General features: G+C 49.1%; 11 protein-coding genes across 11 annotated transcripts; 7 read left to right on the top strand and 4 right to left on the bottom strand.

The window, feature by feature from the left end:
- Positions 1-124: 124 nt before the first annotated feature.
- CTRU02_208560 (FAD binding domain-containing protein) lies at positions 125-2,224 on the top strand (the record flags this gene model as incomplete). Its single annotated transcript, XM_036728555.1, has 5 exons — positions 125-568; positions 679-1,146; positions 1,210-1,308; positions 1,359-1,863; positions 1,920-2,224. 5 exons carry the CDS (start codon positions 125-127, stop codon positions 2,222-2,224), a joined length of 1,821 nt encoding a protein of 606 aa, XP_036579839.1.
- A 605-nt stretch (positions 2,225-2,829) lies between these two features.
- Positions 2,830-3,957, top strand: CTRU02_208559 (uncharacterized protein; the record flags this gene model as incomplete). Its single annotated transcript, XM_036728554.1, has 1 exon — positions 2,830-3,957. One exon carries the CDS (start codon positions 2,830-2,832, stop codon positions 3,955-3,957), a length of 1,128 nt encoding a protein of 375 aa, XP_036579838.1.
- Positions 3,958-5,031: 1,074 nt separating this feature from the next.
- CTRU02_208558 (para-nitrobenzyl esterase (carboxylesterase)) lies at positions 5,032-6,811 on the top strand (the record flags this gene model as incomplete). Its single annotated transcript, XM_036728553.1, has 4 exons — positions 5,032-5,490; positions 5,541-5,643; positions 5,698-6,322; positions 6,373-6,811. The coding sequence occupies 4 exons, from the start codon at positions 5,032-5,034 to the stop codon at positions 6,809-6,811; spliced, it is 1,626 nt and encodes a 541-aa protein (XP_036579837.1).
- Positions 6,812-7,954: 1,143 nt separating this feature from the next.
- Positions 7,955-8,741, top strand: CTRU02_208557 (necrosis inducing protein; the record flags this gene model as incomplete). The annotated part of the gene is made up of 2 exons (XM_036728552.1): positions 7,955-8,187; positions 8,243-8,741. The coding sequence occupies 2 exons, from the start codon at positions 7,955-7,957 to the stop codon at positions 8,739-8,741; spliced, it is 732 nt and encodes a 243-aa protein (XP_036579836.1).
- A 346-nt stretch (positions 8,742-9,087) lies between these two features.
- On the bottom strand, positions 9,088-10,727 carry CTRU02_208556 (DUF895 domain membrane protein; the record flags this gene model as incomplete). The annotated part of the gene is made up of 4 exons (XM_036728551.1): positions 9,088-9,448; positions 9,519-10,140; positions 10,190-10,501; positions 10,556-10,727. 4 exons carry the CDS (start codon positions 10,725-10,727, stop codon positions 9,088-9,090), a joined length of 1,467 nt encoding a protein of 488 aa, XP_036579835.1.
- A 706-nt stretch (positions 10,728-11,433) lies between these two features.
- Positions 11,434-12,948, top strand: CTRU02_208555 (taurine catabolism dioxygenase; the record flags this gene model as incomplete). Its single annotated transcript, XM_036728550.1, has 8 exons — positions 11,434-11,875; positions 11,946-12,034; positions 12,095-12,326; positions 12,383-12,519; positions 12,573-12,631; positions 12,685-12,736; positions 12,795-12,832; positions 12,888-12,948. The coding sequence occupies 8 exons, from the start codon at positions 11,434-11,436 to the stop codon at positions 12,946-12,948; spliced, it is 1,110 nt and encodes a 369-aa protein (XP_036579834.1).
- A 355-nt stretch (positions 12,949-13,303) lies between these two features.
- Positions 13,304-13,701, bottom strand: CTRU02_208554 (uncharacterized protein; the record flags this gene model as incomplete). The annotated part of the gene is made up of 2 exons (XM_036728549.2): positions 13,304-13,440; positions 13,494-13,701. The coding sequence occupies 2 exons, from the start codon at positions 13,699-13,701 to the stop codon at positions 13,304-13,306; spliced, it is 345 nt and encodes a 114-aa protein (XP_036579833.2).
- Positions 13,702-15,365: 1,664 nt separating this feature from the next.
- On the bottom strand, positions 15,366-16,238 carry CTRU02_208553 (short chain dehydrogenase reductase; the record flags this gene model as incomplete). Its single annotated transcript, XM_036728548.1, has 1 exon — positions 15,366-16,238. One exon carries the CDS (start codon positions 16,236-16,238, stop codon positions 15,366-15,368), a length of 873 nt encoding a protein of 290 aa, XP_036579832.1.
- Positions 16,239-18,216: 1,978 nt separating this feature from the next.
- On the top strand, positions 18,217-19,554 carry CTRU02_208552 (uncharacterized protein; the record flags this gene model as incomplete). Its single annotated transcript, XM_070205108.1, has 1 exon — positions 18,217-19,554. The coding sequence occupies one exon, from the start codon at positions 18,217-18,219 to the stop codon at positions 19,552-19,554; it is 1,338 nt and encodes a 445-aa protein (XP_070061183.1).
- A 303-nt stretch (positions 19,555-19,857) lies between these two features.
- CTRU02_208550 (uncharacterized protein) lies at positions 19,858-20,946 on the top strand (the record flags this gene model as incomplete). Its single annotated transcript, XM_036728546.2, has 2 exons — positions 19,858-19,878; positions 19,957-20,946. The coding sequence occupies 2 exons, from the start codon at positions 19,858-19,860 to the stop codon at positions 20,944-20,946; spliced, it is 1,011 nt and encodes a 336-aa protein (XP_036579831.2).
- Positions 20,947-20,982: 36 nt separating this feature from the next.
- On the bottom strand, positions 20,983-22,515 carry CTRU02_208551 (uncharacterized protein; the record flags this gene model as incomplete). Its single annotated transcript, XM_036728547.1, has 1 exon — positions 20,983-22,515. The coding sequence occupies one exon, from the start codon at positions 22,513-22,515 to the stop codon at positions 20,983-20,985; it is 1,533 nt and encodes a 510-aa protein (XP_036579830.1).
- Positions 22,516-22,719: the final 204 nt, after the last annotated feature.

Here is a 22,719-nt window from a genome sequence, read left to right as displayed (position 1 = left end):
ATTGAGTATTTATAAACCGGTTAGTTACGAACGCTCTTGATGGAAGTGTCTTACTCCGTCATCACAAAAGCTGTGTTAAATCAAACTCGTATCTGACCTCTTAATCATATTTATGATTACAATCATGACTACTCCTCAAATTCATCCCAGTCATTTCAATGGCCATTTCTGGTTCGGTACCAACAATGACACTCTCGATAGTGTCGCCAATGGCAGCACCAGCCCAGCAGCGGATAAACCTAGGTTTTTGCCCCCAAACATGACGTACGGCTCATTCGCCGGCTTCTCGAAACAAATCACGTCTGTAGTTGGAAATGAAAATTTCCAGATTATAACCTCTTCAATGGACTTACAAGGTTATGAGGATGATGATTTCGGCCGCAACTGCCGCACACATGATTATTACCGTTCGTTCGATGACGAGACAGAACTGGTCGGTTCTGCTATATGTCACCCGAGAAATGTACAGGATATCCAAGCAATCTTAGCCGCATGCAATGACTACAAGATGCCTGTGTGGCCGATAAGTACGGGTAGAAACCTCGCTTATGGCGGTTCGGCTCCAAGGGTACGTTATGTGTCTGTTGTTCTCTTCAGTCCACAGCAGAAATTCTCCATCTCCATCCAGGTTCATAACGATTTAACTATAGCCAGATAGCTAATACATGAAATCGACAGGTACCTGGGTCATTGGTTATGGTTCTGAGCACGCATATGAATCGCATCATACACCTCGACACAACCGCGTGTGTGTGTATCGTTGAACCTGGAGTTACATTTATGCAAATGAGTGAATATCTGCGCGATCATGGCTTGCTGGACAAGATTCGTGTGGACTCCTCTGGACTCGGCTGGGGCTCTATGATCGGCAACGCTTTGGACCGTGGAGGAGGTGCCTCATTATACGGTGATCGATGGGGAAAACATAGCGGTATGGAGGTGGTCTTGCCGAACGGTGAGGTGGTCAGGATGGGCATGGGTGCGATCCAGGATCCTCAAGGACGAAAAGAGGCGGCGAAGGATGTACACCCTGCTGACCAAAAGTTGAACGAGTGCTTTGCCCTATTCCCATATGGCTGGGGTCCAATGAACGATGGTATTTTCTCGCAGGGAAACAGCGGGATTGTCACGAAGATGGGCTTCTGGGTATGTGATCCCTTGAATTTGAAAGTCATGTCTGAACATTGTTAACTCTTTGGTTGGTTGCAGTTGATGCCTGCCCCCCAGGGAATGACGCCTTTCTCCGTTACCTTTGAAAAAGAATCTGATCTAAAAGCACTCATTGATGCCATCCAGCCTCTTGATTTGGTAAGACTGTTGAGTCATTTTTTTATCCTCAAACTAAGTACATTGCAAAGAATGGTACCTTGCAAAGCTCTGTCAGCTTGCGCAACCTAACGCTCGAGGCTGCTCACTACGGCCCTCGTTCCAGCTATACCAAAGCTTCCCACAAAGAGTTGATTCCAGAGGAGGATTTCGAGAAGATGGCCAAGAAGCTAAACACTGGCCGCTGGCGGTACATTGGGGCTGTTTTTGGCTCCGACAAGGTTCGTGAGGCTCTCATTGACGATATCAAAACGGAAATGACGAAAGTCCCCGGCAGTAAGTGGGCTACACTCGACGATGACCCGGACGAGCAGAATCTGGTTCGTGTTCGTGCCACATACCTTCAGGGAATCTCATCCATGGGAGAGTTCGCATGGATGAAGCAATGGCTGCCAAATTGCTCTGTTATTATGGTCGCTGCAATCTCCAGACTCGAGGGGGCAGCTGTGTGGGAGCAATACTCGCTGGCGAAAGAGTTATTTGCCGAGGCTGGCATTGACTATATCAGTCATTACGTCGCATATTTCCGCACTATGCGTAAGCATATTTACCCATTGCACCTATGATAATCTGGCTAACGTGTTGATTGCAAGACAATGTGTGTATCATTCCCTATGATCGCAAGGATAAGGACATGCGCGGTCGTGCACAGTGGCTGGCCCGTACTCTCTTAAAAGAGTGGAAGGACCGTGGTTGGAGCGTCTTCCGAACTCACGTAGGCCTCATGGACCAGGTCGCCGACGCTTATGACTTCAATAAGGGTGCCCTCTGGAAAATGCATGAGCAAATCCACGATACGCTCGACCCTAACGGCATTCTTGCTCCTGGAAGAGGTGGTGTATGGCCGAGCTCTTACAACAAGAACGACTGGTTGATGGGGAAGAAGTACATTGGATAAAGCCAATGGCATGTATCAGGAAGGGTCAATCAAGTATTTTCGTGTTGGTGGATTATCGACAAATTGACAGAATTTTTTGACTTATTACACTTTCGATTGACTTGCTGTGTACACACTTCTGGAATATTTTCAGCTTGGACTATGCTTGCTTTGCTCATAACACGGAGGCAGTGTGACAGAACCTCTGGGGCGCGATTTGTTGATGCTAAATACCCATGTCTCTCCTTAGCAACTCTACTAGCCATAGGCTGCCAGCGGGTGTAGACGGCTTCAGCAATCCTAGAAACTTATGCTCTCTTCCTTACTCTGAGAGAAGGAGTTGGAACAGACCATGTTTGCTTGGCATTATATGCGGGGTAAACCAAATTTATATAGATCTGCCTTTCTGGGCCTGTTTTACAGAGGGGTGCGGAGTAAATGAATTAAGATTCGAGGACTCCAATTCTTCCGATGGAGATGACTACAAGAAGGGAGGTTTTCTCGGGCAATCTCAGAGCGAATCTTACTTAAGTAGATGTAACTATATCTATCCTGTGTCCAATTTCTGTCTCCATCAACTAACATTGATCTTGGATCAGGCGGCTCTCATATTTTCACACTTAGCTATGCAAATCATGCGAGTGGGTGCTCTCGCCGTATCCCTGCTCACCCTGCTTTTGGGGGTTCAGGGGTGCGAAACCGATGATGACTGCAGCTTGAATGGTATTTGTTCATCATGTGGTTCTTGCGCTTGTGATCCAGGATGGCGGTCGGCCGACTGCAGCGAATTGGACCTACAACCCGTGGAAAGGTGGACAGGATACAATCACACCAATGCGACCGGTGCAGACTTTTACAAGGAAGGTGCCGGCAACTCGTCTTGGGGTGGACATATAATACATGATCGCACGGACAATGGTCTTTTCCATCTGGTCATATCCCAAATGTCTCACGGTTGTGGACTTGCAGGTTGGAGACCATTCAGTACCGTCATCAGGGCCGAGTCTCGCGTTGGCCCGAGAGGCCCCTACCAGTATGCACAAACGCTATTTAGCACTTTTCATCATAACCCAACGACGATATGGAGTCCTGCAGATGAAAAGTATCTCATCTACTTCATCGGAAAAGACGTCGAGGTTGGCAACGTCTGTCGTTCTCAGAAATGGAACAACACGATTTCTGTTTCAAGCTCGCCTGATCTGAAGGATTGGACGACACCCATACCGCATGTCATAAACGTTACCAACCCCGCGCCGTGGCCGCTATGGACTCCAGAGAACCCTACAAGCGAAATCTTGCTGGGCGTTGAGAAGAACAACATTTACCACGCCGACAACTTCTCGGCCCCACACGAACTGGTTGTGGAACCTCGCAACACCGAACGAAGTGAAGATCCCTTCCTGTGGAGAGACAAGCGTGGCCATTGGCATTTTCTCGTTCATCACATGATTGATATTGCCGAAGGGAGAAAGGGTCCTCGTGTAGGAGCGCACGCTTTTGCTCGCGATTGGAAGGGACCTTGGACGTACAACAATAACACGCTCGCCTACAACACAACGGTAGAGTTCACAGATGGTGTGAAACTGGACTATTATCGTCGGGAGAGGCCAAAGTTGTATTTCAGCGAGGACGGAAACATGACGCCTCTCTATTTGCTTAATGGAGTACAAGAGTTCAATAAGTCTGGCAGCTACACGCTGATTCAGCCTATCGGAAAGGGAGCGGCAGCATATGAAAAAGAGCTAGGGTTTTGATTGTAGGATTTGTGACGTTGCGCATTCTTTCTGCCCATATAGTAAACCAATTTATGGCACAAGGGCTTCCTAACTAGATTATTCGCTTGCCTGTGCAAGCTCAAAATAATCAATGAATCTTAGGTTTAGTGAGAAATATCCCTTCATATCAGTGAAACGTTGTTCAGAAGGCTCCGCTATGTGTGAAGTTTGCGTCAGACTCTATCGTTTTTCCCCCATTGAATGTTATTTGTTCAATGAGACTTATAAGATGCAGAACTTTGAAAAGACTTAAAGATACCTGTTGATCCGAGAAGATCCTGAAGCCAATGATGATCATCTTTAGTTTTAATGGCGTGGGGTGGTATTCATAGCACGACTCAATTTTTGTATCTTGTCTCCTCGGTCAAATTTCGTACTAGCATTTTGGAGATCACTACACTTACTAGCCGCTGAAATGTCTTGTCCAGGCTCGGTGACGACGGCCAGTGAGACATTCTCCAGTTCTAGAAACTACATCATCTGCCCATTACTCTCGGATCTGACCTAGCTGTTGTTGATTTTGATGCTTTTTAGGCGCTAGCCAAGCCTAACTACAATTCTCAGTTCATTATTCACCACCGGGGCATGCGGGGCTACCGATAGTTAGTATCTAAGACGCCACTGAGAGATTATCGACTCTCTGTCTTTGTGGACAGAGAGACGGCAATTGGGAGATCCCACATTGTCCATGGAACTAACATCGCAATTTACGCCACAGAAATGTGGCAAAGGGATGGACACCCTGTGCTCGTACGTTTCCGGATGACCTATACCGTTTTCAGTGCGAGCAACCAAACTTGCCTCGGGCCGTAACGGGTTTCGACGAAATGCAGATCCAGAAGGGCCATTTTCTTTCACTTTTTGTTCATGGTAAATCTGTCCGTATTAGGCAAGACTATACCGTCGGCCATGGTTACAATGATGATGGGCTAAGGACATTGAACAAACATAAAGTGAGCTTGGGCGGCCTTCTCAAGCACCATCATCACTCAGAGCACTGACGCTTCACATTCTAAATTGCGATACAACGTCTTCTAGACGTTAGTACCAATCATGAGCACCACTCGCTATTCGTCGGTCGTTCAGCTTCTTCTTTCAGCTACCCTCTTTCTTCAAGCTTCGGCCTTGCCCGCAGCTAATGCTGTCCCTACTGTAACCATTGACTCCGGTGTCATCGTGGGCACAACAGCTCAACCAGTGAACCAAGCTGGGCCAACAGGCTATGCCAATGCGTATCTCGGAGTACCGTTTGCCAAGTCACCACCAGAGCGGTTCTCCCCGCCTCAGGCGGCGCCAGCATGGTCGTTACCATTGACCGCTCAGGCTTTTAAGCCTGCCTGCATTCAGCAATTCACAAACCGTGGAGATGCCCAAGTAAGGCAAAAGCAGTACTTTGGCAACCCCACAGGAGCTCTCACGGAAGAGAGCGAAGACTGCTTGTATCTCAACGTCTTCAGTCCTCCCAGCGCCTCATCCACAAACACCAAAGCTGTGATGTTTTGGATATTCCCTGTGAGTGAACCAAGTAGATAGTTAGTGCCAAACACCGCTGACGTCGATAGGGTAACCTTCAATTCGGAACAGCTAGCCTGCCTATCTACGATGGAAGTTCCCTCGCTGTTTCTCAAGATGTTGTTGTGGTGACGATTAACTACCGCACAAACAGTAAGAGTCTCCCGTCCCACACTTGCTCACGAGCTTATTAACCAACCATGGCAGTTTTCGGATTCTCCAACTCTCCCGAGATCCCAACCGGCTCCCAGAACTCTGGTTATTTGGACCAACGTTTCGCCCTCAAGTGGGTACAGGATAACATTGCGAAATTCGGTGGTGACCCTTCGCGTGTGACCATCTTTGGCGAATCTGCCGGTGGTGAATCGGTGAAGCAGCTGCTTGCAAACCCGCCGAGTCCACTGCCGTTCTCAGCCGCCATCATGCAGTCGCAACAGTCCATGCTCATCGGTTCGGGATCGGAAAGCTACCAAAAGGTACTGAAGAATTTCAAATGCGATACCGCCTCGTCGCCCATTGCGTGCCTTCGAGAAATTTCTGCAACGGACCTCAAAGCTTATATCGAGTCGGAGGCACTCGTCTTCCCTCCAGTGAACGGTGACGGCACTTCAGTCAGCGATGTTCGCAGCAGCATCTCCTCTAAGAAGTGGCCCAACATTCCCGTCTTATTGGGCACGAATCTCAATGAAGGCCGCGTCTTTCTCGCCGTGGAAGGCGTAAAAGACCCTATGGCCTCGGCGATGAGTCTTGTTGGGATTAACTCAAGTACGACAAAGAAGTCAGTTCTTGACAAGTATACTGCATTCACCGACCCCAACGTGATATCCGACAGGTAATAGTCATTATGATGCTCTTGTTAACAACGAGCTAACCACGCCACAGGATTATTACCGATGCCATCTTTACTTGTACAACCTCCACGTTGTCCAACTACCTTGCTAGATATGGCTACACTGCCTACCGTTATCGTTATGATGCCTCATTCGCCTCAACCGATATCTTCAAGAATGCTGGGGCATACCATACAAGCGAAATTCCCTCGGTCTTTGGCACCTATCCGCTTTACAGCAAGTTTGGGTCCGTGACCGATCAGCAGATCAAGCTCAGCTCCTATATGCAGAAGCTTTGGTCGGGTTTTGCGAAGAAGCCGAGCGACGGTATGGCATGGCCAAAGGTCAGCGTTCTTGGAATAGGACTCGAGCTTGGTGTGCTAGGCAGCGCTGCTTCAACTGCTGGTGTATCGAAGATCTTGCCGGCTTTGGCTGATTATCCTTGCGCCGCTTACTGGGCCCTGGAGGATATGATGGGCTTTTCATACTAGTTTGCTATTTGGGGATGGCGAACACTTATATTAATAGTAATGAGATGGGCGATACCTGACAATAGATATAGAAAAGAGATATCCTTAGCGCAATAATCAGACAAAATATGGTTATTTAGTGGGCTGCCCTTACTTGGCACGGACAACTCGGTTGTCCATGAGCGCATCCTCAAAAAGTCACGAGTTCCAGATTGATAGATGTGGGCCAAGAAGTGTGCATGGGTGAACTACGGATAAATCATTCTTCAACTCGGCTCCTATCAGATATGGAAGCGAACTCGTTGAAACCTGGACCGAGTCAGTCAACCGGAGAGGCCCACAATAGAATCCTCAGTTAAATGAACTTTGTTGGATCGGCTGCAGGAATTCCAAGTATATCTATAGGCAAATCGCAAAGACGAGTCAAAGTTGCCATATTGAGATGGAAATGTCATGGTAGCAGTGGACCCGGACCAGCCCTGCGAGGCATAGCCAAAATCAGCCTCAGGAGCTTTCCATGACTTGAGAGGACCATCCACGAAGTAAATGGTTCCCCTGCAGAACGAACACCGGATTTAGAGCCCATTTCAGGCATCTTGGCCCGAAATGCACGTAGAACTCCGTGTTTTGTCCAAAGAGTTCGGCCCCGGATAGTTCTCCGATATCCGCTATCTTCTTCCCTGGGTTGCGCTCATCTGATCAGATGACATTCGTCCCATGTGCAGCGAACCATGAAATGACGAAATGGCAATGTTGCCGAAGATCAAACCTCCATTCTAAAAAAGAGTCAGCTTTCCCTCTTGTTCATGGTGCAGGTGCCCTTCATTTTCCCTCAAAATTTTCCATTCAAGGTGCGATTGTGACAGAATCGAGTCACCGGAAGCAGGACTTTCCGACTGGCCGCAATTGAAATTTCATCATTCATTCATCTTCAGTAAGTGTATCCCTGCTTGGAATTGCTGTGCATTATGTCATGCGTCTATCCGACCAATGCTGGAGTTGTGTTCTGGGACGTTACTGGTTTCAACACAGTATACGCCGCCGGCATATATTGTCGCCCGTCCGCCTTCTGGATAAGACATGAACCACGATAGAAACTGGGCGAGATCCTCTTTACAATTTGTTAACATAATGTTTTTGAAGATTGATCGTTTGCTTTGAGCCATGCGTTCCTCCGTCCTTTTCTCTTCTCTCCTTTTTGCCAACAGCGCCCTCGGTGCGCCATTGGATGGGGTTCTTAGTCGGCGCAAGGAGGTCAGCCACGACTCTCTCACTCCTCTAGCACAGACTGTCCAGGATAATGCTGTCGGCAAGGCAATCGACAGATTTAACCCTTTGCTTCAAATTGTCTCCGGTTGCCAGCCGTACACCGCAGCCAATGATGCCGGTGATACAAGGTTCGTCACTATGGCTATCCATCACAACAGACTCGAGATCTAATTAGAACCACAGCGGAGGCTTAAAGCCAACCGGCAGTTCAACTGGAGGCTGCAAAGATAACAGCAAGGGCCAGACCTATGCCAGAGGAGCCAAGCATGGCGACAAGTTCGCCATCATGTACGCCTGGTATTTCCCCAAGGATCAGCCTACCGATGGAGTCCCTGTGGGATCGCATAGGCATGATTGGGAGAGCATTGTCGTCTGGATCAACGATCCTGAAGTTGCTGAGCCCACAATCTTGGGAGGCGCTGCATCAGGCCATGGAGAGTTCAAAAAGGTCGAGAATGTCCCGAAAGAAGGCTCCAGAGTCAAGGTCGAATACTTCAACCAGGGCTTCTTGAACCATGAACTGCAGTTCTCCCAGTTGACCGGCCGAGTGTACCCCGTCGTTGACTGGGACGCCATGCCAAAGCCTATGCAAGATGCACTCAACAACACTGATTTCGGCTCAGCGAACGTCCCATTCAAGGATGAGAACTTTACGAGGAATCTGGATAAGGCTTCTATTTGAGGTATAGTTGATCTATACCTGTTGGGGTTGGGGTTGGAGTGTGAGGTACACTAATTTCATTCTCTGTTGATATTGATGGTCACAGTTCGGCCTCTTTTAACCATCATATATACATACATATACTTAAACACTTGATTTTCAAATACTTTCAATAGTGCTTGAGACATGCGGATGTGATTAGAGTAATACCTTGAAAAGCATAAATAGGTTGTAGAGCCAAATGGGCAGATGTCAGTTCGATAGGAACGTCGCACAGTTCAAAACACAATCGGCATGAGTGCAATGGATTTGGTATTTAGCATTAAGTAATTTATAAGTGAAGATGATTTGATGTAGTTCTACGACCTTAGGCATTTCGAGGCCCGTCTGCCGCCGAGGCAGCTGTTGACACTATAACAGGGTCAACCACTTTACTGGAGTCGTCGACGGATGAATTGTCAGAGTCCAGCTTTCTGTTATCAACTGGCCGCTCGGGGACCAACAAAACTGCCCAGGAGGTTGCGGGAATGCAGATCGCAAACATGACAAAGGCAACAACAAGGTTCACCATGGGAGATACCTTGATAGCGCCAATGCCGAACGCTAAACAGGAGCCGATGGACTCAAAGGACCGGACGAGACCGACACCCAAGGTCAATGTCTCGATATCGTCGAAGAAGGTTCCCATGATCCAGTAGACAAACATATAATGCGACTCGTTCATGAAGCTAGAGAAATGTTAGTCAGATGATCTTTCGCACACGTGAGTGTTTGACGGGCAAATAGCGAATAACTTACCGGAACAAAACATTAACAGCAAAACCACGTCCAAAGCCAGGGGATGTCCAGTCAAGTGTGATCTTTGGGACAGTGTCCTCATACAACTTCTCATTAGCCGTCTGCCAAGCGAAGAGACCCAGCATGATGACGGAGAAGGTGGCCCAGGTAATCTTGGCAAGCTGCGGGCGGCTGAAGCACTTTAAATCGTAGAACCAGCCCCAGAACATGTTTGCAGCTGAGGCAGCGATGCCAGATGTCAAGGCGCCGAGGGTTCTCGCTCGGACAGAGAAGTATTTGGTAAGGTAAATTCCCTGGTAAGTGCTGTTCCAGTTGAAACCAATGAGGATGGGAATCAGGAGGAAGAATTGCTTCCTCTTCAGCAGTCCCCACCACTTGCGGAACTCTCCCATTACGGCTTTGTTCTTCGTAGGATCGGCAACCCTTCGGCCGTCACGATGGATGACCTTTTCAGGAGGCGAAACAAGTAGGGCGAGAGGGAGGCCGAGACACTGAAGGGCGATCAAGACCAGATAGGTAGAGTATCCGACCTTTCCACGCTGGCCGTTGTTGGAGTTTAGCGACAGTTGAATTGAGGCGCCGATTAGCTGACCGAGCTCACGAAGACCGAGCCAAATACCGGCTGGAAAATAATTAGTCGAACGCTTTAAAATGATGGAGAGCAAACGTACTGAATTTTCCTCGATCTTTAATATCAGCATATCCGAGGGCAATGGCACCCTCAGCAGCCCATAATGCGGAGGCGGCGATGCCACAGGTTGCACCTCCGAACAAAACAAACCATTCGACGCCGTACCGGTTGTTGACATACATTGATGCCGAGTAAGGCGCATAACCCAATGTACCAATAATCAGTACATTCTTGAGGCCGATTTTGTTGGCAAGGATGGCGAATATAGAACAGCCAAACACCATGATACCAAAGGTAAGTGCGTTAGAACCATTAACCAGGTATGGCTCTTGTTGGCCTCCTGCACCAGTACCTAATAACCCGTATTAGTTTTCGCTCGAAGATGATTGATCATTATAGCGCATACTGTTGAGTGCATTCCAAATGCCAGGTTGAGTGAAAGAGATCAAGCCGACGACGATGACGTTGAAAAGTGGGCTTCGGTACCAGCGCGTGAACCGCGACACAGGCTTGTGAGATTGGACATCCTGAGCTTCATGCTCCCCCTCCTCAGGTTGCTTCCCATGGTCTGTCGACATGGCGATTCAGTTTCACTATCCCGAAGGAGCGGATGGATTCATGCAAGTGTGGAAACAGAAACACTCAAGAACCCAAGAGGCCGGCATCATTTCTTATTTATCAAATCCTACGGCAATTAAAAAAAGGCTCCGTTACGCGGTAGCTGTCATACAGTCAGCCTGCTAGCAAGTGTCTGATTGAACGGCCAACCTCCGTGGTGTTGCATTCTGGCAAAACTTTTACTCCGCATTGACTCCGCTGCCCGTCAGATATCAACTCGCAGTAGGATTGGCTGCGAGGGCTTCGGATAACTTTGAATGGTTTGGTATGTGTGGCGTCATTGAAAATCGATATGAGACAATCCTGGCCGGTGCGCCTCAACTGCTCATCCTATCCCTGATGTAGACCGCGGTGTTGCGCCGGCGGCGTGGTCTCCCGCAGGGCCAGCTGCGGAAAGCCTCTAAAAAACGTGGACTAGATGGGGTCGGCTTGGGTCCGACATCGCGACGTGCTTGCAAGGGTGCTATTGCGACATCAAGACGATTATAGTGACCCCCACAGTTCGCCATTTGCCGGGATTAATACGCAAATATCAACGCTTAACATAAAAGTGCCGGATAGGCCTATGATGATAACTGCAGTGAATGAGAAGGCCCTGCTTGAGCCTATTTCGACGTCCTTTCACTTTGAAGGCATATATCAGTAAGAGGCAGATATATCTACAGCATGGGATCCATTACAGAGACCCTGAGACAGGCTCCGTACGGCCCCGCAGTCAAACTCTCGGAGCCGTACCCGGAGAATACGGAGTTCCCAATCTCATTAGCCCCCACAGGCCCGAATACCCACATAGCGGATCTTGTTGCCGGTGTTGAGAGGCTTTCTACTAGCGGCAAGCTGCGTAGCTTACTGAACACTCATGGCGCCGTCTACTTTCAAGATCTGGGGCTAAAGAATGCGGATGAGTTTTCCCTATTTGCTCACGCTTTTGGGTGGACAGCACACGAAGATATCGGAAACCCTGTAAGACGGACCATCCACGCCAAAAATGTGGCTACTGCCAACGAGGGTCCAAACACACAGCCAGTGTATCCACATAACGAGTTTGGACTAAGTCCTCATTATCCCGCATACGTCTTTTTCTATTGCGCGTCTGCGCCAGAAACTGGTATGTTGAGAAATAAAGAAACACCCGTAAAAATATTCCATATAGGAACTGCAGGCTCAATGTGTCCTAGGCGGTGAAACTCCCATAAACAACTCTGTCATTCTCTACCGCAAGCTGAAAGAGAAACATCCTGAATTTATTGATGAAATCCAACAGAAGGTTCGACGCTGACTTTGGGGTTAAAACTTGTTTCAATACGTAAACTGACTAGGTTCCAAGGGCGTTAAATATCAACTGTTTTATCCAAATGCTGCTCGAGATCAAACCTCATCTGCTGGAACCTCTGTTCTACAGGCTTATGGACGTACGGTTTTGGACGACGATAGCACAGAGACCAAACGGACGAAAATTGAAAACGAAATTCGCAGGTTGCCGACCGCGAAATGGGTCTGGGAGAACCAGTCAGACAGCAACCCACTTGGAGATTTGAGGGTCTGGCAACATCTACCGGGTAAGCAGATGGGTCCCCGCATATGATTAAACAATTAATCACGCTAATGACCAAAGCTGTGAGAGATCATCCGCAGACAGGGGATACCGCGTTTTTCAACAATATTGTATCGCGGTTTCTTAACGCTATTGATGCGGACACGCTGCAACCTCCACATACCAACAAAGATGGTAGATATCAGCCACCCGCTTTTGTAAGTTTAATAATCTTCTCTCTTGCAAGCAGGATAGCGGCTGATTCCGAAAGTATGGGGATGACTCTTTAATACCGCGAGAATACCTTGACTCGGCAGTTCAGATAATCAAGTACGTAACCATCTAGGGACGCACAATAGGTTTTAAACTAACTTGCCAACAAGAGAAACAAGAGCTTTGGTGTCCTGGAAGCAAGGAGATGTGCTTCTACTAGACGTAAGAAGCTTTCTATTTCATTTGATGAGCAAGCATGAGAAATACTAATGCCCATTAGAACCACGCCGTACAGCATGCTCGAGAGCCATGGACGGGGTAAGTCAATAACGTGAAGGCGACTGTTCGCACCTATATACTGATTCTCCCACAGTAACCGGAGATTGCTTGCTAGCTTGTGGGATGAACCCCATAAGCAAGTCGTACAGGCCTAGCCAGCTCTACGAGGAATAATTTCTTTCAAATACGTCTCACATTGAGGGATAACTGGTGGTAGTCCAAAGCATCTATGAAGTGATGAATATGGCATTATGATTATTACGCTTTTATAAGGTTCGCGCAATAGTCTATCTCTTTCAATGGACATAGAAAATTTGCTTTAGAGGCCTTTCATTTCGAGGCAACGCGAATGATCAATGAGTATACATGAGTTATTCGACCGGGGTTCTTTCTCTCCTAAGTGGGATATCTTGAAGTCATAAGTTTATACAGGGGAAGTAAGGCCCTGGCAAAAAGCGGTCTCGCCTGCCTGTTTTTCCTTTCGTCAGTACTTTATGTTCAAATTGAATGTCAAGTCAGATTGGCATCACATGGACATACCACATTGAGCGTGCAGCATCTAGGGCGGCGATTGCCGTGGGCCAGACAAGCCGCTTGGAAACTGGTAATGGAAGACGCGGAAGGGACTTTGGTAATGTCTTCAGTAGCTATAGGCGACAGTTAGAGAGGAGCTTCAATCAATACTGGCCAAGTAACCTACAAGGCATGCAATCCATAGTTGTAAGGCCCTCTCTGTCAACTCTGCAGCAAAGGGGGGTTCCCAGTGTGCATAATGAGATTCCAGAATCTTCCACGCAGACGTCTTCTTCGGTGCCACTTTCTTCGGTTTGCCTCTCGACCATGTTGCCTGTCGGGACAGCAATCGACAAAGCGGCAAAAAGGGCCACGAGAACGGTAAAGTGCCTCATTGTAATGATACTGAGAGTTAATCACCAAAAGAATGAACGAAGGAGGTCGGTAGTGTGGCGATATAACCTGGCTTGGAGTTATATGAGTGAAAGAAAATGGTGGTCGTCAGCATGGAAGCGGTATCCTAGGACATACTTATAATGGCAGACCATAACCCAAACTGAACGCGTCATCCAGTAGTGAAGCACCAATTTCTTCGCCATCGCAAAAAGCCCGAGACAGGTCAGTGTTCAGAGAGAACAGCTTTTGATTTACTGACGTCAATCATGTCCAACGCCAAAGCCTCCCGCCACAACTGCTTTTACAGCAAGACACTTATCGGGTCCCTCCCAAAGCTCTGGAGAGACCAAGTCAACGGCTATGTCTAAGATTCCGACAAATCGTCTCAACAGGTCGCTTTTGAGACAGATTTGTCCCCTTTCATTTCTAGTCTGGATTTTATATGTTAGTCGAATCAGTACGTACCTATATTGATATACTCCCTTTTGACGCGTGGTAAGGATAGGTGCCTACATTTGGCACTCCATGAGTAACAATTTAAAAAAATTACAATTCCAGTATTCTTTTCATTATCCTAGTATTTTTGTTGTGGCAATGTTCTGTGGCGATGACCCCAGAATAGGCCAGCCACACGGTTGAAAGCGCCGAGACGTTGAAGGCTGACTGACAATGGCCGTGATTCACCAAAATCAGTGGCTCACACTCTTCCGTGGCTGACCATTTCAACGATAGGCCCGATAAAAGAAGTTCAAATTGGGGACAGAACCCCTTGCACAGGCCGCATAGGGCTTGCCAAGAGAACAAAAACAATTATCTGGCCGAACGGCATACGCAGAAGACCTCAACCATCCTGGCGGAAATTGGCGATTCGGCCCTACCTCCATTCAATCATACGCTGCCTCGTATCTAATTTTTCAACGATGAAAGCGCAACACTTCCCATTTAGGGGGTAAAAAAGGATTGTCCGTGCATTTTGCAAGTCAAGTAATATAAAGATCGAGACCTTCCGGCATCGATGGCGCGCAGAAATATCTTGTTATCACACTAACCTTTTCGTTAGAACATGTTTATCATAAATTTCTAAACGACAAGCTTGATATTCGGGCTTGAAGTTGCGAGCTGTTTCCAGGTCGTAGTGCCGTGGCTTGCGCAAAGTCTGTTGAAGCAAGAAGTCAAGATCAGTCAACAATTGCTGATTTCGAATTCTGTTCTCGCATTAACATAAGTATTCGACATCATACTGTAGTTAAAAGAAGCCTAGGTATCAGTAATGGTATCTATGAAAGGCCTTTCACGTTTTTCGTCGACAGAAATCGAAGACAAGAAGACATGGAATCTTTGCCATTATTTCAACCTACCTCCAGTACATTCACAAGAAACCCCTACCCCCCAGAGACATATCATGGAAGCTGAAGCGCATCCTATGAGCCACTAATGACTTTGTGGGTGTTTCTTCATGCTCATCTGCTTGGGTGCTTTGACACAACCTGAAGTCCGATTGACAGCAACAAACTATTATTAATTTGTTTAAAACCAATATTCAAACGCAGAAACACTTTTCTATGGCATTGAAAGGAATCGCAAGAGAATGTTTTGTGGAAGCTGCTACACATCCTTGAGATCTCTCGATGCCGCATTCCTCACCAATACCTCCTTTTAGTATCTAAAACCAGCCCTGGAGCCCGATAGTGAACCTACTCTCATCATTTTCCAGCTCCTTCTTCAAGGCTTTCAGTTCCTCGACATCCCAGTTTGCATGCACGAAGCGCCCATTCAAGAACTTGGCCTCGTCACTAACAGCCCAAACAGTGAAGTTACCCGACATCTCAATGTCATCATACACCAAGCCCAATTCCTTCGCGCTTGCCGCAAACTTTTCTGACATGGCCGTTCCACCGATCAGCCCGGGATGCACCTGTAGCACAAAGGCATCTGGGTTCTCATGATGGTAGTACTCAAACAGCTTGGTAGCCGCACTCTTGGACGCGCGGTAAGCGGAGAAGCCAAACATGTACGGAATATGAATCGCGGCGGTCGAGATGTGGATGACGCTGCTGTCAGATGCAGCAAGAGGTTGAAAAGCGCGCAGAAGATTGAAGTTGCCGCGAACTGTGACTTCAAAGGCACGCCACCAGTCTTCCGGATCAGAGTCGGTGATGGTGCGGAGGTCGGACATGTATCCGGCATTGGCAATCAGTATGTCGATCCTGCCGTTGATGGAGTGGGAGAACGAGTTCAGAGCGGAACTTGTGGCTTCTGCATCGGTAACATCGGCGACGTAGAGATGCACTACTGTCGATGAGCCCAGGGCCTCGATAACGGATTTGGTTGATTCGAGAGACGCTATCGTCCGCCCTAGAAGGCCCAGGGTCGAGACGCCTGACTTAGCCAGGGATACGGCGATAGAGGCTCCGATACCTGCACCGCCGCCAGAGATGAATGCATGCTTCCCTTTTGTGGAAAGCTCGGGTCGAGTAGGGTCAATAGCGGCGTAGGCCTTTTGATGGTAGGTCTTGGTAGGGGACGGGAAAGACATTGTTGCTGGGGTGCTGGCCGATCTTATATTGTAGTTTAGAGTTCTAAGCGATGAGTTGGTTGAGTTGCTACATCAAGAAGTTTCAAGTTGGCCTTTGAGGCTTTCTTAAAAACGGCAGCCTTGAAAGCGCGGCCATGAGTTTCTTTGGTGCCTATGTTGCAATAGGTGCAGTCCTGAACAACTGATCTGTCAGCAAATCTCGGACGAAGTCTTGGTTGTATCGACAGAATTATGAAGAGCGGGAAATGGATGCTCCGGCAACGTTAGACAGCAATGTTGGTCCGAATCCTTGACAGCGCCAAGGCTGTTCATTGGCGTTACCTATGCTCACCCTGTCAATAACGTTATGGGGCGGGAGACGGATGGATTACCCGGCCGGTCATCTTACCTCAGCTTCTGTATGCACACCAGTCACCAATCAATGCTTACTACTACGAAGCTTGCATTACCAATCGGTAATGGTCAAACGAAATATCCCAAAGCAGTAAGTTTGTCGGTCTGTAACAGCGTTTCATGAGCATCCAGTTTGATAAATATCCTTACCAAGAACACCTCTTGATGTTCTCAAACTGGCTTCCACGGGATTACTAGCGCCAAGAAACTCCCGCTACTGGACAATCTTCCTGGGTGGAGAGGATTCAAGAGGCACAAATTGAACCTGATTTGAGGTTTGACTTTAAATCTCACTGATCAAGTGAGATTTCAGCACCCGGGATGTTCAGCATCGATAGTGCGTGCTTCAGTGAAGCGACTACGACTTCATGTCGTGGTGGACAAGTGTATGCTCGACATCACGTGCAGCTAGAGATCTGAGAGTAAAGATTCTACGTTTCAGTCTCCAAGCAATTAAAAGGCCGATCCAGGTTGAGTTTGGCTTGCAGAGGTTGGTGTCTGAAAGCCGATATCCCAACATTCCCAATAGAGGAACAAGATGATCAATCCATTGACATAGGACGCCTTCGACCCCAGATATCCACTCCGTTACCAACTCGTTTTTGTGTCAACTAGCCGCCTGCGGTCAATGAGAAAAAAACTGCCGAAGAAGATCTACGACTAAATTCCACTACGACTGCGATTGAGGTTGTTGTTCCTGTGGTATAGGCTATTCTTGGCCAGCTCAAAGACGGCTGCAGATATTGAAATCAATTCCTTACGTCACAAAGTGATTCGTTTTACGTAAGGCACTGTGTTTTCTCATGCCAGGAATTTGACTTTCCCATGGCTCAAGTGTTAGAAGGTCTTACTGTCACTGGATGCTAACGGTTGTCTCATCTGGTCCCTCCTACTAACGCGTGAACCACGCATCACAACATTCTCCGTCAAACTGAACCCAGTAAATATCTCTCAAATCCCACCGTCAGTTATGAACAGGTTGAATGCTGCAAAAGACTGTTTCTGCGTACAGATAGTCTCCTTTCGCTGTTAGCAGCCGCCAACTCGTATCGTAATTGCAAAAACCCCTTGCTTCCACGACAGCCTCACAACGCCAGGGAGTAATAGGTTTAGCGGTTCTCAGTTTTCGCATGGCACAAACCTCTGGGTCTCACATGTAACAAAGCTAAAAGAAAAATGTCACCTCCCTGCACAGTCGTAATTACCTTAACCTTAGGCGTAGCTCTCCAGGTACAAAACCATCTGCGAAATAGGGGCATGGGACAAGTAAGACTATTTAGCGGCCCGCCTAGAGGTTAGTCCGCGCTATTGGTCAACCGACTCTATACGTCAAAGTGGAAATGACATACTAGCCGTTTTTAATAAAACGCGGTCCTTTTTTTTTTTCTTGTCGCGTCTCTACTCATGATAGGGGCACCGTTTTGGACTCTGGAATGAGAGCTTGGCCGCAAAAGGGAGAAGGGGGGTTCGACCCCGCGGCCTTTCAAAAGGCGGACGACGTCCAAATCTCCTGACACTCCGACGACAAATTGGTTCGCTGTAGTCGTCAAATCGAGAGAGAGACGCTTCATATGTGATCGCTAAGATGGGCCTCCCGGCACGATATCGAACCCGGCGCCTGACACGCTACATCAATCCCGCCGCAGTCACCCTCGCCTTCTTCACGCTCTGGACGTTCCGCGAACAGCTCCGACTGGACCGCGTCGGCCTCGACAGCAGCCTGGTGCCGTGGGTTCGGCATCCGCCGCAAGACCTCTTCGACTTCCCGCCCGTCGACTCCGACGCAATCAGGGCGGTCTGCAAGGCCACAGAATGGGATGCAGTCAAGAATGTGCAGGTGGTCTTCACTTGCGACAACAACGTAGGAGGAATAGGCAACGTCCGGAACTCGATCCTCAACTGCGTGCGGTATGCGATGCTGGCGGGGGGTTCGCTGGTTATGCCCCAAATCTTTGTGCGCAACGAATCCGACATCTCCGTCATCCGTACGGGGAGGAGGAGAGAGATGGATTACATGTTTGATCGGCGCCACTTTGTCGAGTCCCTCAACCTTTCCTGTCCCCAACTACGACTTTTTGACACCTTGGACGACGCATACGAGACTCTGGGCGCCCCGCGAACCTGGTCCCTTGGTCTGTTCCCGGAATCCCTGGTCGAGGAAGACAGGATCTCGAGCAGCGGTATCGAGCATCCTGAAAGATGGAAGAAGCTGCTCTACACGTGGCTTGAGAACATTGACGAAAACAACGATGTGGCACCTACGGGACAACGCATCGGAGGGCCCATGATCGTCGACCTGGGCAGGTCGTATCTGACGTACCCGATTTACAGCGATGGCGAGGAATTCGCCGCAACCTTTGGCACTATCCTTAAATTTCGCTCCGACGTACGACAGTTGGCTACAACGACGTTTCTCGGCATCAAGGGAAACTACTTTGGCGCGCATCTCCGCACGGAAAAGGACGCGCTCGATAACTGGGATTCCGCAGACCTGACGTGGGAGTGGTCGGAATACGCCAAGCAGACAGACGCGTATTTGGATCAGGCGGGAAGGGCAGAGTTGTCCGTCATGTACGTGGCGTCGGGGAACGCGACACAGTTGGCCATGTTGGCAAAGGACGCCGAACGGCGCGGTGTGAGCATCATCACGAAGCAGAGCCTGCTTGTTGGCAAAGACCGCAAGAAGCTGCAGGCGCTGGCGTGGGATCAGCAGGCCATGATCGATTTCCTCGTCATGATGGGTGCGGCGCAGTTTGGGGGAGTGGGACACTCGAGCTTTGCGTGGAATGTGGCGCTCAAGAGACACATGTTTTCGGAGGAGACTGGATACCTCGATGGGCCGCAGATGCTGAGCGATGAGTTGAGTCAAGTTTACGGGAAACCGGGGTCGTCTCCGGAATACGCGGCTTGTTTGTGGCCATGAAGATGTTATATGTGTTGATTAAAAGATGGCCAAAACAAATCGAAATAAACAATACAAAGATGAAATAAGTTAATACACATAAGTCTAGTGTCGACCATGAGGGGGTCGGGTGGATGCATTGTGCTAGTAAAATGTTCATGCGTGTCAGCAAATGGTGGTTTCCTTTGCTGAATAATCGATAACGTTATCACCCACGATGGATCCGGATCCATCAAATATCTTTGGGTCCTGGTAACGTTATACGGTTTAATCCAACTCCATCTTCTCCCTGTGACTTGAAGTCCAACAAGCAGAAAGGACAAGATGAGTCAAGTCGCACCCAAGGTGAGTTCAAGTCCCTTTAACCAAGGGCTCAGACGAAGTCCCATTGTTTTGGGCTGGATTACTAATTCACCAATGTAGTCTCGCCGCGAACGTGGTGTCCTTGCTCAGCGCGAGTACCGCAAACGCCATGCGTCCAAGGTTCAGAAGCTACAGGATGAGAACAAACAGCTAAAAGAAATCATCCGGGACATTGATCAGGCACTCTTGAAGCAGGGTGCACTATCAGATGAACTAAAGTCGACTCTTGCCAAAGCTCGCGAGCTCGCGGGCTTCCACACTAGCGATGAAGTGGATGAGACCCCCCCTGTCTCGCAGGAGATTTCATCTCTCAAGCAACTCTACAAGCAGATGGAGAATGCAGACCCTGCGGTCGAGGAAGTCATCCGCACCGACCCCCTGTTCAACCCGCCCATATCCAGCGGCAGGGCCAGCCCGCGTTTGGACTACGGCCTCTGGCTCGACCCCGAAAGGTTCATCCGCATCATCGAGCCGCCCGTGGACGTCATCCCGTACCTCGGCAGCGGCATGAACACCCTTGCAGGCTGCATATTCTGGTCCACCATGGAGTACACGATCGACCTGTGGAACTCCCGCAAAGCCCCGCTCTCCACGAAGCACCTGGATCGCATGTTCAGCCACTCGCGGCACCTCGCCGACCGCCAGTTCTTGATCTCCCTCGCACAGGCCCGCCTCGATTACAAGAGGAAAGGCTTCATGTACCAGAAGCTGTCGCAGCAGTTCGAGCGCAACGCCATGTACGACCTGTACGAACGCGTCAAGGAGGACTACGAGAAGCAGGGCCAGCCGAGCAGGTGGTGGAAGCGCCCCGACGAAGTCGCCGACATGGCCCTGGAGCCGTTGGACAGCGACCAGAAGGCGCGGTTTCAGGCCGTCATCGAGGGCAAAGGCGCGAAGGCGGACGCCGAGCTTCTCAGGCCGCTGATCACTTGGGCGGCGCAAAACTTTATCTGCTTCGGCGACGGCCCCAGGTGGAGCTCCGTCTTTGTGTCGGTGGCCATCGGGAGCTGGCTCAACAGTTTAAAAGAGCACGACGCGAATAAGGGTTGAATATTCATTGATGACAGCCTCTTGGTGAGAGAGACTTCACAGTTCCATTCTCGAGACTTGTTTGGCCAGGTCCTGATCTGGCTTTTCAAAGCTCGTAACTTCAAACCCAGTCCGCCGGCTCTTTACGTCAGATATGGTCTTGAACCTCCTCTTATTGGCATTCTGACACCCAATCACCCTGTCTCCTTCATCAAAGATTGCGGGGGTGGAGATGTCGGCCGCGAGGCTGTTCTCATCTTGGATAACCCGACAAACAGCCCACGCTCGATGTTGGTGTACCCAGTCGAAATACAACATGCCCCCTTCGTCACGATCCTCCCATCCGCCTGAATAAAACACCACCTGCTTCAGCTTGCCTCCAACGTTTTTCTTGACGAGGAACTCAAAGGGTACGGGGGCGTTGTGAACGCCCAGTGAAGGCTGCGCCATCGCATTTGACCCCTCGCAACCCAGTTCGATTTCCCTCTCCTTCCTGCCCTGCCTTACATAGGCCACTTCAAACGACGGATTAAGCTGTCTGCGACAATCGCTCGCCATCTCGTAGAATATGGTGGCGTTCTCCAGGTTGGGGAAGTTCGTGGCCAGCGCTTCGAGATGGTCCCACCCCCAGGTGCCATTCTGCTTGATGTCCAGCGTGATTGAGCGCAAGTTTGGCAACGTGGATCCTAGGGCCGCGATCTCGTCGGCAGTCATGACCCTCCTCTCACGATATACGCTCTCGGGCTCGTGAAATTTGAGACTCATGAGCGACTTTGCGTGGTGTCGCAGGATTGGGAGTGCAGAGGTGCCGGTCTGGCCGCTGTGAATCCACGCGAGGTGCGTGAGAGAGTCCTGGGGAAGCGCGAGGATGAAGTCCTTTGCCCAGGGCCCGTACGCCGTGAAGGATTTGAGCGAGGGGAGATGCGAAGTCAGAGGCGTCGCGTTTGGAACGTACCAGTCGTCTGTGGGTCTGTAAGAAAACGTTTCGATGTGCGAAAAGTCCATTGACTTGAGCCAAAGATCCAGATTTGTCAAATGCTTCTGCCGCAGCAGCAACCCCTTCAACCAAATTTTCCCACCCCCCCACTGAAACCATCTAAGGACATTTCGATAGTCAAAAAGAGACGGGCGGTAGCTCTCTGCACGTTCCCAATCATTCTCATTGAAATTGTAGGCCATGAGTTCAAGTTCTTTGATTTGAGACGGATAGGGTGTTCCTGAGGGAAAGTCGAATGGCAGGCTGTATCTGGTCGGAGACTCGCATCCACTATTGTCATTTCTTATTTTGATTGTCTTGACGGTGTCGCACCTAGCGAGAACATCATGTAACAGGTGTATGTCGGACATGCGATACTTCCCTGGTTTGAGGCTATTCCAGCCGCCTGGGAATATAACGTCGATTTCAGTTGGGCATATATAGGGGGGAGGCTCTGGTTTGGAGAAGGATTTGGTGGTTGTCGGGGTAAAGACGAGGAATAAGCCGGCGGCGATGAAGGTGACGAGAAGTAGGGGGCTGAACTTGCGGAGATTCGGATGCCTTTGGACAGTATTGTTTGGTTGGGGTTGCTGCGAACCGTTCTTCTTGTCCATCTTGAATGCGATGTCTATTGAGTTCTTCCTGTTCACCAAATGATGCAGTCGACTTCCTCTCACAGAGACTTCGTCGGGAGACTTTTGTACTCAGAATAGACACAGTCGCCTGTGACTTTCCAGGAACGTTTTACAGAGACTTGTGCAGTAGAAGACACAGTTTCCGTTCGAATCCTAGAAACAACTTACAAAGACGATTGCAGT

The sequence above is a fragment of the Colletotrichum truncatum genome, assembly GCF_014235925.2.
Source record: "Colletotrichum truncatum strain CMES1059 chromosome Unknown Contig_0005, whole genome shotgun sequence".
Classification (NCBI taxonomy): Eukaryota; Fungi; Ascomycota; class Sordariomycetes; order Glomerellales; family Glomerellaceae; genus Colletotrichum; species Colletotrichum truncatum.
Note: the sequence above shows the minus strand (reverse complement) of the source record. Positions and strands in the feature narration are given on the sequence as shown.